The sequence below is a fragment of the Canis lupus genome, chromosome 2 (assembly GCF_003254725.2).
Source record: "Canis lupus dingo isolate Sandy chromosome 2, ASM325472v2, whole genome shotgun sequence".
Taxonomy (NCBI): domain Eukaryota; kingdom Metazoa; phylum Chordata; class Mammalia; order Carnivora; family Canidae; genus Canis; species Canis lupus.
This window is the reverse complement of record NC_064244.1, coordinates 34,052,768-34,070,233: the sequence shown is the minus strand read 5'-3', so window position 1 is coordinate 34,070,233 and position 17,466 is coordinate 34,052,768. Positions and strand designations below refer to the sequence as shown.

At 46.5% G+C, this 17,466-nt stretch overlaps 1 protein-coding gene across 4 annotated transcripts in view; it reads left to right on the top strand.

Annotated features, from left to right (window-relative positions):
* PFDN1 (prefoldin subunit 1) overlaps positions 1–8,932 on the top strand; it is an 81,576-nt gene extending 72,644 nt beyond the window's left edge. For 2 of the 4 annotated variants that reach the window (XM_049101799.1, XM_049101803.1), the window contains one exon: positions 8,516–8,932. In XM_049101799.1, the coding sequence (XP_048957756.1) occupies positions 8,516–8,596 (81 nt within the window). In that variant the 3' untranslated portion in view covers positions 8,597–8,932. Of the gene's footprint in view, positions 1–8,512 lie in introns of all 4 variants that reach the window. The other 2 variants (XM_049101798.1, XM_025445044.3) reach the window with 1 other exon arrangement.
* The last annotated feature ends 8,534 nt before the right edge of the window (positions 8,933–17,466 follow it).

The window sequence follows — 17,466 nt, the reverse complement described above, 5'->3', positions numbered from 1 at the left end:
TTTGTCAAATAAATAAAATCTTAAAAAAAAAAAAAAAAAAAAAAAGGGATCCCTGGATGGCGCAGCGGTTTGGCGCCTGCCTTTGGCCCAGGGCGCGATCCTGGAGACCCGGGATCGAATCCCACGTCAGGCTCCCGGTGCATGGGGCCTGCTTCTCCCTCTGCCTGTGTCTCTGCCTCTCTCTCTCTCTGTGACTATCATAAATAAATAAATAAATACCTAAAAAAAAAAAAAAAAAAAAGTGCTGGAATTGAGTTTTCAGATAAAGCAGGCTGGAAAAATACAAAGTAGTGGTGGTGAACCTGAAATTTTGGAGATGGCACAGTTGATGGTGATGACATGGTACCTAGGGTATGACTGTGGGCAGGTGGCTGAGGTGGAGTGAAGTAAAAATTGCAAGGGGATGGGACGTCATGGTATTGGATGGATCATCTGCCTTCTTGTTGGAGGCACTTTGAGTAGTGCAGCAGTGGTGGAAAGGAAGACAGTGAGCCATTAGTGAATGAAGGACAGTATTCCGGAAATTATAGATTGCAGTAACAGGAAGGTGGGGAGAGGATGATGATAAGGCATGATGCCACAAACTTCAAGGACCAGAATTTTGAAGGAAAAAAGAAAATGGTTTGGCACTAGGCTGAATGAATGAATGGATGGATGGTTGGAAATTTGGGCTTTTATTAGGTAGCTTTCATCGAAAGTTAAACATCTCTGAAATCTCTACCTGTTGGAATCAGTTCTTTTAAGACTTTTTTTTTTTTTTAAGATTTTGAGAGTGTGTGAGCGAGCAAGCATGAACGGGATGAGGGGCAGAGGAAGAGGGAGAAGCAGGCGCCCCACTGAGCAGGGAGCTTGATCGGGCCTTGATCCCAGGACCCTGGAATCATGACCTGAGCCGAAGGCAGATACTTAACCGACTGAGCCACCCAGGGATCTAAGACTCACTTTTTTTTCTTAAGAACAGAGACTGACAGACTATAGCTTACTGGCCAGATCCAGCTTGCTGCTTGTTTTTGTGTTTTTAGAACATAGCTGTTATCCTCATTTGTTTATACTGCATGCATAGTTTACACATTGTCTATGGCAGCTTTTATGCTATGGTGGTAGAGTTGAGTAGTTGGTTGTGACAGAGACTACAAAGATATTGACTATCTGGCCCTTTATAGAAAAAGTCCAGTTTGCTGACTCTCACTTTTGAACATTGGTTCTCAAACTTAAGTGTGCCTCAGAATCACCTGGAGGGCTTGAAAACACAGATTGCTGGGCCCCATCTCTAGAATTTTTTGATTCAGTGCATCTGGGTTAGGGCCTGAGATTATGCTTTTTGCACAAGTTCGCAGGAGTTGCTGATGCTGGAAAAATTCCAGGGACCACATTTTAAGAGCCATTGCATTAAGATATTTAAGGTGGTGGTCAGGTTCCTTCTCCTCTTAATCTATTCTGAGCCACATGTCTCTACTTCAACTGCTTATCACTTGACATGATATATTGGCATGTCTCATCCCTTTTAATCCTGGTGCCCCAAAATGTAGTGATGCTTTGGATGTAGCCTCATCAGTGCCATGTGCCTTGAAACAGTTGCCCCTGCTGGCTCTGCACTTACATAGGAGTTTTCTTTCTACTTTCTTCCTGGATTGTCTGTTGGGCTGGACTTTCTCTGGGACTTAAATGAAGCTGATGTGTTAGGGAGGGCAACATTGGTATTGATCACCCAAAGCATAGGGGGACTGCAGGGAAGAAGTAAGAATCCTTCTTTCCCCACCCTTTCCTTCAGCGAATTTCTTTCTTTCTTTCTTTCTTTCTTTCTTTCTTTCTTTCTTTCTTTCTTTCTTTCTTTCTTTCTTTCTTTCTTTCTTTCTTTCTTTCTTTCTTTCTTTCTTTTCTTTTCTTTCTTTTCTTTCTTTTCTTTCTTTCTTTTCTTTCTTTTCTTTCTTTCTTTCTTTCTTTCTTTCTTTCTTTCTTTCTTTCTTTCTTTCTTTCTTCTTTCTTTCTTTCTATTATTTATTCATGAGATACAGAGAGGGGGTGTGGGGAGCAGAGACACAGGCAGAGGGAGAAACAGGCTCTGTGCAGGGAACCTGACAGTGGGACTCGATCCCGGGTCTCCAGCATCACGCCCTGGGCTAAAGGCGGTGCTAAACCGCTGAGCCACCCGGGCTGCCTTAAGTGTATTTCTGCCATAAGGTGTTGAGTCGTGTCGAGGTTTGTCTTGGGTAGATTAAGCATGCAATCACAGGTGGGATTTGGGATTCTGGCCCCACACAGTAGCAATGTCAGAGTCTCTTTGCAGGGAAGAGAACACCTGGGAGAAAAACTGTTCAGTTTTTATAGGTTCAGTGTCTAGCTGAACCACATCTTTTAGCAGAGGAACTTTTGAAAGCAGTTAATGAAAATTGCAGAGACAGTTACTCCTTAGATTTATTTCTCTTTATTCTCCCAGTCTCAATGGCTAAAACTGCTTTCGCATTCCTTGAGCTTGTCTCCCAGTCTTATGTTATAGTTCACAAGTTCCCTTATTGCCTAGTTGTGTCATTAATGGTGCAGTGAATGTACGCCAGTGAGTTCCCAAGTAGACATGTGTCTGTGGATCAGTCTCTTAGCTTTCAGTTCCCGGTCAGGCAAGGCCTGTCTTTCCCACCTCTGGTGAGTGTTCCTCACCCATTCACTTGCACTTTCAGAGCTCTGCAGTGCTCCTGCTTGCTACAGCTCTGCTACCTCGGTCTCATTTCCCTTCCTGACTTCTCTGATCCTGTCTCGTTGCCTTTCTTATTTTCTCTTCCTCCTTTTGTTTCTGTGCCTTTGTCACATTTTACCTCCATCTGCCAAGACATGCCTTCTCAGCCTTCGGTGAATTCTTGGCCTCTTACTAAACTTCCCCAGTGTGGGCAGCTGGCATCCTCCGGCCATTTTAGAGTTCTGCAAACTGAGAGAGCATGAGAGTGAGGCTCTGGGTTTCTAATTTGGGAGTCATGGGTGCAACAATGAGAAGGTGGCCTTTGCTTCACATTTTTTTGATTAATTAGTAGAGTTTGAAGTTGGCAGTGGCCTGCAGAAGCTGGCAGCCATGGATTCAGCATAAGGGAGAAGTGTGTGGTCAGGGTAGGTCAGTCTCAGGATCTGAAACATGGGACTCAGAGCAGAGGGTCTCTGAATGATCTCATAGAATATCAGGAGCAGAAGGGAATCAAGATGCCCATTTTTACTGCCCCTGTAGCCTGGATTAGAGGCATGGGACAAGCCACAAGGTCTGCTTTTATCCACCATATCTCCCCTGTCCCTTATCCCAGCTCTATTTTACCCATCTTACGTTTTGTCTTTGAGATGAGTTAATTTGAAGTAAAAGCTCTGTGACTAATGGGGGAGTAGGGATACTGGTACTGTCTAAATCCTCATTTTACAGATGGGGAGTAGAGGATGAGAGAGGAAAACTGCTTTCTATACCCTAAGAAATGGCAGAGAGGAAAAATATTAGAGAAAGGGGAAACAAAGTCCCTAAGGGAAAAAAACGTCAATAAGATAGCATCACAAGATGAATTACCCTCAAGGGTCTGAGAGATTGTGTCATGTCAGAAGAGTTGTAAAGACTTGAACCTCTTTCCTTCATGGAAGGTTATAAATGGAACACTGGCTCCAAAGACTGACTTCCAGAAAGAAGAACCTCAGGGGGATGAGCAATAACTCCAGCAATGTCATTTCCCTGGCCATGGTGAGCCCCACAGGAAATCTCAGAATTTAACTATAGAGCACGGCCCACAAGAATGTCACTGCACTCAGAGCTCTGTGGTTTGATTTCACTAGAGAATTTCCTAGGAAAAAGGTTCTGAGGGAGATTGCTCAGCAAGACAAAGAATGCTGCAGTGAGGACAGCAAATGCGTTCCTGGGACTCCTGCTGGAAGGTGTGGGTTTGAAAGGCTTTCTGGAGTTTACACAGCAGCCATAATCCCCTTGTAGCTCACAGTAGCCCTGGTAGTCTCCAAGCACTTTCTCAAGGATTTCCAACTCCAAGACATGGGAAATGGGGATAGTTTGTTTTATAATTTTACAAGTTGATCTAATAAAGGGCTTGACCCTTAGGGCCTGTTCTGTTTGTGGAAGCAAGCCTCTAATTTTCCCAGGGACATCAGTGACGGTTGAGTTTTAGACCTATGTTTACTTGGGGGCAGAGGTTTGCAGGCAGTGCCCCAAATTGAAAACCATCTTGAAGGAGACAGTCATGTTCTGCCTTTGCTTGCTCTGTTGATATGTCTCATTCATTCACGTTATAAACGTGAATGGCACGTATAAAAGACAGCAGCATGCATGCAGGTACATCAGTAAGTCGTCATTGCTCATAATAAATGCACTTTTATTCAGCAGGTATTGAGTTCCTCTCATGTATCAGCCATTTTTCTAGACAGTGGGGTATCGGCAAACAGAACAAAGCCTTGCCCTCGTGGACTTCTCTTTCTTGTAAGGGAAGATGGACAAATACTGCCACTTCCAGTGGCGACAGGTGCTGTGTAGGCAAATCAGGGTGAGAATAGGGAGCATGGAGCTGTCATATATTCATGAGATGGCATTTGAGAAAGGCCTGAAGGAAGCAAGCGAGCAAGTGTGGATATGTGAAGAAGAGTGTTTCTAAAAGAGCCAAAGGGCCAAAGCCAAGCAGGAGCATGGCTGGTGGGTTGGAGGGGCAGCTCAGAGTCGAAGGTGCAGGCCAGTGTGGCTGGAGCCGAGTGGGTGACAGGGAATTGAGGTCAGAGTGAGGAGGAGACTAAACATGGCTTTTTGAAAAGGTTTTTTGCCTTTTATTTTGAAATGGGCAACCATTGGAGGGTTTAAAATGTTAACAGAGGACTCTGGGCACTGTGTGGAGAAGAAACTAATAGGGATCAAAAGACAGACGAAAGGAGACCACTTAGGAGGCTATCTATACATTAAGGTCAGATTCTGGATACATATTGAGAGTAGTGCTCATAGGATTTGTTGGTTGATTGGATGTCAGATATAAAAGAAGATTCAAAAATGACACCAAAGGTTTTAAGCATTTGCAAGAATGGAGTTGTCATTTACAGAAATGGGGAAGACAGGTCCACAGAATTTCTGATTTGACTAATAGTTTTAGGGAAAAAAGTGTGGAAATTCAAGAAAGGAAAATTTGATTTAATCATTGGTTCTTTAATTTTCTGCATCCTTTCTGACAGTCTTGTTTATATTTGGAATCCTTGTACCACAATTTTCTGGGGCGAAGTCCAGGTCGTAGTATATCAACCTAAAGGAATCCTTACCCCCAGACCTCTGTGATTCACCGTGGGTACAGAAGAACTTTGGGTAGATTGTGTCTATGGGACATCCCTCACTTCCTGGTTTTGTAGGGCTGCTTGACAAATTACTACATACTGGTTGGTTTAAAATAACAGAAAATTATTCTCATATGTTTTAGAACAAAATCAAGGTGTCATGGGGCCACAGTCCCTCTGAAGCCTCTGGGGAAAAATCCTTGTTTCCTCTTCCTAGCTTGTGGTGGTTGCCAACCACTCTTAGTCTTCCTTGGCTTATAGATTGATCCTTCCTTTGTCTCCATCAAGGGATGGCATTCTGTGTCTGTGTCCCTTCCATAGCCTTATAAGGACACTAATCATTAGATTTAGGATCCATCCCAACTCAGTATGACCTCATTTTAACTTGGTTACTTCTGTGAAGACCCTATTTTCAAATAAAGACACATTCACAGGTGGTGGTTGTGGTGGTGGGGAGTTGGGACTTCAACATGTCTTTTAGTGAGAGACCATTCAATGCATATCATATACTCTGATTCAGGTTTGATTATGAAGGTCTTCTTGGCTTAGGTGTGTTTGAAGATGAGACAGGAACTATTGAAAATGTTAGAAAACAGGTTCTTTTGGGCAGTCCCGGTGGCTCAGTGGTTTAGCACCGCCTCCAGCCCAGGGTGTGACCCTGGAAGACCCAGGATCAAGTTCCACATTGCGCTCCCTGCGAGGAGCCTGCTTCTCCCTCTGCCTGTGTCTCTGCCTCTCTTGCACTGTCTCTCATGAATAAATAAATAAAATCTTAAAAAAAAAAAAATCCTTTTGTGTAAGAGATGACCCACCCACCTATTAGGATGAGAAGAAAATTTTAATGTGCAGTAAGTTTACTAAGCTAATTAAAAATTGAAAGGTTTATTTTGCATTATTTTTTTAAACTTGAAGAGTTTAGGTTAGGCAATGGTAAAAATCATGGAAAAAAAATCACAAAACTGAAACTGGAAGATAGAAGAGCAGAGAATGACGAATTTTATTTTTATTTTTTTAAAGATTTATTTATTTATTTATTTATGATAGAGAGAGAGAGAGAGAGAGAGAGAGGCAGAGACACAGGCAGAGGGAGAAGCAGGCTCCATGCCGGGAGCCTGACGTGGGACTCGATCCCAGGACTCCAGGATCGCGCCCTGGGCCAAAGGCAGGCGCTAAACCGCTGAGCCACCCCAGAATGATGAATTTTAAAGATAAGAATTATAATCTGAATTTGATTGTCCAGAGGCCCATGTAGTAGGTAGAAAAGTTCCAGCTGATGTTCCAAGTTTACTGTTTCGACAACTGAGGCAGCAAGTTGGCAGAGATGGAATTGCAGAGGACTTGGGTCCCTGAGGGCCAGCTGATGTTGTGGGAGCACAGCTCCTCTTGCCCCACTGGCCTTCTCCTCAGATTCACACAGAGCTGGGAAGGTGCCCAGATGGTACATGGCACTCGCTATTTGCTCTGCTCCCCTTCTGTGCAACACCCAGTACATGTACATTCTTCAGTGGTGTGTCAGGAGTTATTAGTATTTCTCTCTTTAAGTCACCACATGTAAAGTTCCCTTTCTGGTATCACAGTAATAGCTGATATCACAGTGATAGCACTGTATCAGGTTTAGCAACATAATAAATTCCTTAGCAACAGTATACGTTTGTGGCCAGTATGAATTTTTGTGGAGCGCCTGTTGTTTTGTAAGGAATTGTGTGCAAGTTGGACACATGGGAAACGAGTAAAGAAGATAGAGCCTTTTCTAGCCTTCAGTAAATTTGAAGTTAGGAGAATACCAACAGGAATCAGAGGTTCACATAACGGATACTGATGTCACAGCATTGGAGCATATAGGAAAAAGTTTCCAAATGTATCATTTAATAAATATCTGGAGACACCTGAGTGGCTCAATTAAAGCATCTGCCTTCAGCTAAGGTCATGATCTTGGGCTCCAAGCTTAACAGGAAGTCTGTTTCTCCCTCTGCCCCTCCCCCTCTTGCTCATTCTGTCTCAAATAAAATCTTGGAAAAAAAAATTTGGACAGAGTGGGAGAAGTTAGACACAGGGATCTGTAGAAGAACACCAGAGATTTTAATGGTGAAGGCCTCCATTTCTATTTTCCTAACACAGTGGTTTGGTTGGGCATCAGTTCCTAAGGACAGCCTGTCAGGCCAGGCTGCTCACCTGTTCTCTGGCCCAATCTTTCCCTGGTTTTCCAGGTCATCTGTGCACTTTAGTGGTCAGAGTGAACTCACAGCCACCAGGGTCAGAGGTATAGGGGTGAGTGAGAGAAGGGCATGGCCTATACCCTAGCTGCTTAGATCGGGGTGTGTTATTGGCAGACTCCAGTGGTGCCCAGTCACATGTACCCGTAGAGAGGAGACTATTTTGAGTATTCCTCAAAAAGGAAGTCTCATTTCATGTCTTTTAAGTGGGAATGCAGCCACAACTATGTCCTTGGGGCAGGGACTAGTGGTGAAGCCACCATACTTTTTTGAGTGACCGACCACAGGACAAATAACGTACAGACATCATTTCCTTTGACTAATCTTTTGTAATCCTGGCCCAGATGTGGCTCCTGAAGTAGTTAAAGTTCTTTGTGTAAGTTGAGATTTTTAATTTAGGACCCAGATGGGGTAGGAGGTAAACTTCCAAAAGGTCTGTTTTACTCAGTGTGTCACTGTCCTGGATTTCTGGCAGGCAGCAGTTTCATTAGAAAAGCAGATTTCATCCTGACTCATCTGCCTTGATGAGATGTGTGATAAAACTTCTTAGCACTCATGCAGCGTGTCCTCTCACTGGACAGAGCAGAACCCTCTGGTACCCACCCTGTCCATTCTGCAGCATTGGCAGCTACAGGCACTGGGCCCAGGGCATGGAAAACCTTGAGAGACAGTCTGTTATGAGGCCAGAGCTTTGTACTGGAATTTCCTGGCCTTTGTCTGGTATAACTTCATGTACTGAGACGCCTGTTTTGAGTCCACTTCCTCCTAAGGGAAGAGCACAGCTGCCTTCCACAGAGCACTTCTGCTTCCTGCACCAAATAACCTTTTCCTTCTCCCCCTCTCAGGCCTGTGGATGGGATGAGGGGAGCACTCTGGGCAGGTGTGTATGTATCTGGCCCCAATAGACAATATGTACTGGAAGTCACTGATCAGAGAAGACAAGCCGTTACCTTTGGATATAAAAGCTGCATCTGTGAACCTGATCCATACTCCCTAATTCTCGTTTCTCTTTCATATTGCAGCAGAAAAAATCCTACCTGGAGCGGAGTGTAAAGGAAGCTGAGGACAACATCCGGGAGATGCTGATGGCACGAAGGGCACAGTAGGAAATCTCCAGCCGAAGCTTCCTGCCCCCTCCCATTCCTGGCAAGGGCAGGTGGGAGGCCCACATGGAGAAACTTCTCTTCTGCCCGGGTGGACTTTTTATTTGGATGATCTCATAACCCTGTGTTTTCTACTTCACCATGATACTCTTTCAGACCCCAGTTCTGTATTTTTTATCCTGGCTCTGTCTGCCACCCCTGTCCAGAACACTTTTCTCCCTGGGGGTGAGTCACAAACTCCCAGGAGAGGGAGATGGGAGCCATACAGATAGGGGAGCTCTGCCCAAGCCTATGAACTAGTTATGCTCCTTAGACCAATAAAAGGCATGTGTTCCCCCAGCCACTCTACGAAGTCTGCCTTTCTTGAGCTGAAGGATGAGAACCAAGGGCCAGAGAGGTAGAGGCTTTCAACCTCAACTCCTCCCTGACCTCTTTATTTAAGCCTTTGCTGGTGCTTTTGTCCCTTTCTGTTCCTTTGAGTAAAATCCCTCACCTCTGAGCCTCCATGCAAATAAGGAAGACCAGGGGGGATAGCTGAATTTAAGTAACCTTGGTGGCATGTTGCAAATGTTCAAGAAAATGCAGTAATAAAGCAGCAGCACATCCATGGCTGACTCTTTGGCGAGTGTCATAGAAGTGGACACTACAATCCTAGGCCTCCTTAGAGGCTTAGGGACAGTGGTGTACTGGCGCTGGCTTTTACTGGTTCGTGAGAGCCAATTATTAAAAATTAAGTTAGGTAAATATACAATTAAATTATATTTATAATAAGGATCATAAATATTCAGAATATACCCATTCCTCATTACTAAATCTAGTCATTATTTATGTTTATGATGTTAAGACTACTGTATCTGGATCATGGAAATACTACATAATGGAGCACTCTTCTGCTTTTTCTTCCCAACTCTGTGTTCAGAAACATGTTGGTAGCTTGAAATCAGCTATTGTGGGACCAATTACTCCATGGAAGCAGGTGATGGATAAAATACGGATCTCTTTTAAAGAGAATTGGTAAATGTTTATGGGCCCATCACTGCTTCACATTTTAAGTGGGCAGAGAGCTGCTGACTACAGCCTTCCAGGGCTGGTAGAGCCAGCCCACTGACAGAAAATCTGACTCTGTTATGGTGGCTCGGCGCCACCCTGTGGCCAAATCTGAGATAGGTGGCCTGGCTGGCTGGCAGGCTTGAATTAGGATAGCTCTTCTCTCCTATGTGTTTGTGTGTGGAGGGGGGCGGAGAGGGCAGGCAGCAGAAAAGAAGGCCTCGGTTCTGGCCCCAGGCCAGTCTGTGGAGCAGCCCACAGTTACTTAAAGGTCCTTTCCTAGGCTCTGGGTAAAAGCATCAGCACCTTCAGCAACTGCTAGCCTATTGAGGGCTCCATAGAATCTGCCTTCCTCATAGCACTGACCCACAGTAGAACAAAAAGGTAAGTAGACCCCTCCTCCTAGTACTGAACAGTGGTTCCTGGTGGAGAAACCCAAGACTTATGTTCTGTCTGGAATAATTCAAACAGTTGAGGTTCAGACAAATTTATTGAAACATACAGGGTGTAAGCAAATAAATCATTCAGTGGTATTACATTATGTCACTACCGTGAACGTATAATCTTATAAATATATATTTTATAGCTAAGCCTTTGGCCAAAAAAATAAGTCATTTAGCACATTTGTGAAAGGCCAATAAGAAATGGATTTTGAACATTAAAAAGACAGTCACTGAATTAAACGCAGCACAATCCCTGCTAATCTAGAATCCCACTGTGTCGAAGGTAGAAGTATCTGTGCAGAGCTAGTCATTTTCATTTATTTCAGCAATCAGAAGAGATGGGGCAGGCACACCTGTTGAAGGTGGTGGCCGAACTGGCAGGACAGGAAGGCCGAGCTGGTCAAGTGAGCATGTCCCAGAGACAGCAGCAACAGAGTGCAGTCCAGCATGCTGTGAGGCAGGTGGATGGGCCCAGGTCATCCCGTCTTTGGTCTTCCACTACATACACTGGAGGGAGAAGGAAAGAGAAAGTGAGAATGAACTGACACAAAGCCCAGGCCCTACAGAGCCAGTGCCTCCTGGACCTGGGGTGGGCTATGGCAGCCAAAAGCCACTCAGCAGACTGGATGCAGCTTTTCACTTACACTGGGGCAGATGATTTGGGAGGAATGGTGGCTTAGCTCCTCAGCTACCTTTTCTCCTCCTCCTAAGGACTCTGAGCCCTGTAGGGACAGGTACTAGGGAACAGACAAAATGGCCTCACACCAAGGCAACTAAAGAGATAAGTGTATATTACTGTTTGGCCAGAGTTGGTTAGCCCTGCTTGCTTTATCAACCAGGCAACATTGTGTCCTGTACCTTAATGGCTTTTCTTCAGATACGCTTATGCCATCTCCAAAAAAAACAAAAAACAAAAAAAACAAAAAAAAAAAACACCCACCTAAAAAGGAACTGCAGGCCCCCAAACCAAGAATTCCTATTTTTTTTTCAAACCTGGGCAGTGTACACTATCAGAATGTGCCCCAGCCTCTGAACTCACACACAAAGGGGTGGGAGGCCAGGATGAAGACCTCATCAAGAGCAGCCCAGGTGGCTCAGCAGTTTAGTGCCACCTTCAGCCCAGGGCATGATCCTGGAGACCCGGGATTGAGTCCCACATTGGGCTCCCTGCATGGAGGCTGCTTCTCCCTCTCCCTGTCTCTCTGCCCTCCCCCCCCCCCCCCCCCCCCCGTCTCTAATGAATAAAAATCTTTTTAAAAAATTAAAAAAAAAAAAAAAACCTCATCAAGTGAGTGAGGTGGCTGGAACCTGGCACCTTGGCTTTTTTGCAGAATGGAGCTGGAAAGCTGAGTCCTGTTAGGGCTGAGCTCTATTAAGAAACTCAAATGCTAAACAAATCCATGGCTCTAGACGGACCTCCAACCTCCTCCCTTCACTAGTCAGCTGACTTGGGGCAGACATCAGCCTTCCTTCCAGTAAGCACAGCCTTGGTCTCAGAGGATCTGTGGCCCCTTTTAAGAAAATCTCAAAACCACCACCACCATTAAACTCATTTATAAACAGTAAGGATTTTAAACTTTTTCAAAGTTAATGAATACATGAATCTTCTAAATTGGTCCTTTGGCAGTCTTCTTTCAGTTCTATTTTTATACCCCCTCTCTTGGCAACTCCTCTCTCTGAAGCCTGCTATACTGGCTAGAATACTCTGGGTTAGTAGGAGCTTTTCCAGGCTGTCCCCCTGTGTCAGCCACCCTCTACAGACCTCCCCTCCCTTCTCTTGTGGCACAGCTTTCAACTCCACCTGTTTCATTTGACCCCACTCAGCAACACAAGCAAAGTTGTTCTGAGGTCTGGGAGACAAAACCCAGCCCCAGGGAAGCCTAGTGAAAGAGAAGACTTTTATTCTGAGGCCTGATAAGATACATTACCAGATTTAGTCCTAGTAACAGTACCTGAACATAGATATTACCATTCCCATTTCACAGGTAAGAAATACAAGGGTTCGAGAAGTTAAGTCTCCCGTCCAAGCATACATAACCAGCCAGAGGCAGGCAGCAGGGCCTGAACCCAGGCCTCTGGCAAGCCAGACTTTCCCAGGCCCATCTGGGACAGAAAAGGGATTGGAATGAGTCCAGGACTGAATGTGCTCTTGGAGGGTCCTCTCTTTCACCAGCCAGAGCCCACCCCACCCACTAAAGGCATGCATAGTCCAGACCCCTGGGGCCAAATCAGCAGGAAAGCCCTAGGCAAGGGCTTTCCCCTGCTGTCTGCCTAGATGACCCACCCAAGTCCCCAGCCTCCCCTGATCCTGCAGTGGGCAGCCTTGGACAGTGAAACAGTGAAACGAACACAGTGGAATGCGCACTCATCAAAGTAATTCCATATTTTATTCTACCTGCCAGAGGACTGGTTCTGCTGCCCTCGAGACAGAGAGGCGCTCTCCCTTGCCAGCTCTAGGAACAGCCTGCCTGACCCAGGCCTGAGACTCCACCTGATTTCTAGGTGAGTGGTCCTACATCTTCTCTTAAGCTACCATTATGCTGAGAGCACAAATGCATAGGGACCTGCACCAAGGGCCTTCTATACATAGTACCAGACTTCACAACCCTGTGATACACCCATCCTTACTGTTTCCCCTCCTCCCTGTGTTTCCCTATTTTACCACAAAACCTTGGGCAACTTCATTGAGCAAAAATGCCCCTTTCTCTAACACCTTTCTCCCTCAGTCAAGTTTGTCCTTGCTAAGACTTATTTCACACGACACACTCTGAAACCTGGGGCATCAGGGACTTAGAGCTCATTACTCCCAAACAGCGCTTACAGGCAGTTAGAAATAATCAGTCTGGGGCAGCCCGGGTTGCTCAGCAGTTTAGCACTGCCTTCGGCCAGGGGCCTGATCCTGGAGACCTGGATCGAGTCCCACATCAGGCTCCCTGTATGGAGCCTGCTTCTCTCTCTGCCTCTCTCTGTCTCTCATGAATAAATAAATAAAATCTTAAAAAAAAAAATCAGTCTGGCTACAGGATAGGAGGCTTCAAACCAGAGGGCTGTGTCAAACTCATTTGGGTGGTGGTGGGGTGGCCAGTTTCTGCATACCTTAGAAACCCTGTTACTTATTTCCTGGAGTACCAAGTCTCCCAAACCCCTTATGACTTTTTCCTTTCCATTAGGTGACAACAGAACCTCTACCTCCAAACTACTGAAAAAGTAGGGAATGGAAGAGAAGGTGTGGGGAGGGTATGTCTGAGGGCAGGATTGATTTATGTTTTCCTTGGTTTTCCATCACCCAAAGCAGGAGTGATTGGCCCAGAAGAAAGCTCTTGAAGAAGGCCTCACAGTTCCTCATAGCACCCACCATGTGGTCCTGGAATGGCATTCTTTATCTTCATGGATGCCTTACGTGTAGGGTCTGAAGTCCTGGACCTCCAAAGAGTGCCTGCTGCCCTGAGCAACACGACCTCGTCTTCCCCAGGATACACCCCACTGCTTCTCACTTAACTCTGCCACCCATGGGGTCAATCTGTCCAAGAGCTCCTACACTGTCCTGTCTAGCCAGTTAGAATGCCATGCCCACTCTGCCCGAGGCCCTGGGTACTTGAAGCCAGGAGACTCATGTGCAGTGAGGTGTCACTGGTGGTACTGCTTAGACAGCAGGAGCTGTGGCCAAGAAGACTCCAACACATGTGTTCATATCTAGGCCTTCCTGACAAGTGGCCTCCACTGGCAAGCAGGGCAGTGAAAGGGGGCAAGTGTCATGGTTATGTAAGATGTTAAACATTAGGGAAAGCTAGATGAGCAGTATAGAGAAACTCCTCTCTCTGCAACTGTTCTGTGAGTCTAAAACTATTTCACAATTAAAGATTTTAAAAAGAGGGGGTCAGAAGAGCAGTAGGTGGGAGTGGGAGCAGGTACTGCCCTTCTAGGTAGGTCAGCAGTCTGCCAAGGTTGGCAGGCAGATTCTAGTACCTGCAGGCACTGCTCAGATTGAGCTGCTTCTTAGAGATCAGATGCCCCCTGTGGCCAGCCTGGGCTCCAGCTCCTGATGGACACAGGGCCTTAGGGATTGGCTTATACCCACCTCAGCCAGAAGGCCAGCCCTCCCCATTTGTGTCTGGTATCAATACCAATACCACCAAATTCACATCCCTGTATTAGCCTCATGTAAGAAGGGACTCTGTTCCCAGAAAGCTACAGCTGAGTGTGGGATCAGCTCAGGGGTCCCCTCACTAGCAGGTTTCGCTTATTCCCAGGTAGCCCTTTGGCAGCGACCCTAAGTGAGGGGCAGGTACTCAGAGCTTTGCCACATGAATACAAGTGCAAAAAAAAGTGTGTGTGTGGTGGTAGTGAAGGGAGCTGGGGAAATGTACACACGGTGTGACCCAAAGACCTAGACTAGGTCAGAAAGGCTTAGGTTAGTCCTGGGTGCAGGAAACAGAGGGAATAGATGGAAGGTGATTGGAGGCATGCAACCCCTGTGCCCAGCTACCTGCCCACCAAGCCCTAGGGTCTTCTCTGTAGCCACCAGCCGACCAGTCACCAACCAGCAGTTCCAACTTCTGGGACTGCAGTCTTAGGCCTAACAGTGCCATTTACAGGTGCTACTCAGATACTCACTTCTGTAGCAGTGGGCATGTGGGGCTCCAGGGCAGAGATGAAGATGACTTGAAATGTGAGCTGAGGCCTTCTCAGTTGAAGGCTCCCATACCTCAGTCAGCCCCACCCTGGAATCTGAAACCTTTACTTGAACAGCTCAGACATTTTTAATGATTAATCAAGTGCTTTGAAGTGGTGGTGCAGCCTTATTATTATGCCCTTCCTATTTGTGTGTGCACACAGTCCCAAACCCAGGAGAGCTAATAAGAAGCAAGCAAAAACACTGGGGGGCTTCCCAGAGAGTTCTGATGTCTGGGCCTTTTATGCTTCAGCAACTTGAAGGCTGCTCACACCCAGGACTGCTCCTCAACCGCTAAGACCACCACGGCCAAAGGAACTCCCAGGAAGTGCCTTCAGCAGAAATGACAACTTTGCCAGAGGCAGGGAGCTTAATTGTGTTCAGCTGCCCCTTGCCCAGTCTTGAGAATATAGACCAACAGAAGAAAGTCAGTCTTCCAGGAGGTATCAGAGGATGCCAGAACAGCCCTCCTACTGCTCATACGAAGAGGCAGGAAGGGTGGGGCAAATATTTAAGCATTATATTGATAAACAAAGTCTCCAGATAGCCATAGGGATGGATCACTGTTCCTTCCAAGCAAGTGGCAGAGAGGCGAGTACACAACTTGCTGAGGACTCACTGTAGCTTTCCTTGGACGTACATGTGCAGAGGGATCATGTATTACTCAGCACGATGGGCCCCACTGATGAGAAAAGATGTCCTAAAGGCAGTACCACTGTGCCACCTGCTCTCAGAGCCCATGAGTACCAAGTATGTAGGCTGAGGGGGAGAGTGATGGGTGAAAGGTGGCTAGAAATGGAGGAGGCAAACAATGGAGGTGTAGTTTCCCTGGAGTGTGAAGGTTAAAAGCAGGAGAGGATGTGAGGCCTTCTACTTTCCTTTTCCTCCGTACTTGGGTGGGATCCAGGGCTGGCAGCGCTGGCACAGCTGGGCCGAGGCTCTGCAACAGCAGCTGTCTTTGTTGGGCTAAGCTCACCACCTTCCCTAGGCCTCCTGGCCCACTCCGCTCCTCCTGCTTCCTGCAGTTTTAGCTCTGGCTACACTGTCTGTGAAACTGAGATGAGGCCATTTCCCCCAAGTTTTTTTTTTTTTTTTTTTTTTTTCATTTCCCCCAAGTTTATCCGTCTCTCTTGCTTCAGTATTCCAACGTACCCACTCCAGGGTGCAACAGTCTGGAAGCTGGCCAACTAGTTCATCCTCCAATTCCTACAGCTATTGACTGCCACCCAAGAGATCATGAACCCCCCCGCCCCCCATCATTGTTTTAGGCATTGGGTGCCAGGTGTTTTGTGGATTGGCCTGGAAAAGGTGAGAACCTGCTGACCTGCATGTGGGTGGGTGGGTGGGTGTTTTGAGATCTCCACAAGTGCAGCTGTCCCCATCCTATGAAGGAGGCAGTTGCTAGACAAAGCCAAGATGGGGCCTTCTGAGAGATGTGACAAAGGTCTAAGGAGCCCCAGGCCTCCAGGCCCCATGTGGTTCCATCATAAGGTCAACTTGTATGCTAGCCCTGCCCACCCCAATCAGTCCTATAAAAATAGTAGACCTGATAAGATTCTTTTTCATAAACAAAAACAAGCATATTTGGACACGCTGTGTCAGTCTGAAAGGTAGGACTGCACTGCTGCCACCTCCTGTGGCCTCATCCTTGGGCTGGATCTGCTGGGGCAACTGGGACAGAGTTGGTCATAGATACTGAGAAAGTTGAGAACCTCCTGGATGTCAAAATTGCACGTGAAACTGCCTTGGGGATCAGGTTGACCAGTTATTTTGTGGCAAAAGAATGCTGAGTTCAGAGAAGAGAAATAACTTGACTGAGGTCACATAGTGAATTTAAGGCAAGTTCCTGGCTTGTCCCCCAACCTTCCTGCCACATCTGCATATCATTTAGGCTCACTTCAAATCAAACAGTAGCCTGGCTGCAAGTGACCTGAAATGTGACTATGCGTGGAGGAGTGAAAGGCATCCCTTCTCTCTGGGCCCTGAAATCCAAAGTCTGTTGGAGGGCAAGACCTAGTCCTTGCTGTGTTTTAGAGTGTGTCCCTAAGACAGTCAAGAGTCTCCTACTTCAGAATGACCTGGTCCAGCAGTTGATTAACCGGGAGGTGGAGTGAATTGCAGGGTCGTCCTTGACATTCACTTGGCAGTCATCAGGCAGGCAAGTAGGTGTGCTGGCCCTGAACAAGGTACCTCCTGGGGGTTGGGAGGAGAAGGAGGGGTGACTTTATTCTCTAAGGACAGTGGCTATGACATGGGCTCCAGGGAAACCATGTCCAAGTTCCTGTCCTAATGTTGCCACTGGCTAGCTTTGTGACCCAGGGGAAGTAGTAGTAAATAAAGTGCTTGGCCCAGGCCCTTGCATAAAGTGAAGCAGGGAAGAGGTCTTTTGTAGGAGCCACAACGTGATCACGTCCAATGGAAGAAATCACCAGAAATCTGTTTTCTTATTGTGAGTCTGTGTGCATAGAGGGGCTCCTCCAACCAATCCACATTCAGATTGGTATGTATGTGTGTGTATGGCCTCAAACTGTCACAGGATGACAAAAGCAGGGACACTGGCGGTCCATGCAAAGTACAGGCTGCTGAGAGAACAGGAAAGGGGAGACAACCTTGGGAAGAGGCAGGGGGCTGGGTGTGCATGCCAGGGGCTAGGGAGGCTGTGTGCACACAGCTTAGGCTGTTTAACATTAGAGAGGGTGAATCAAAACGTT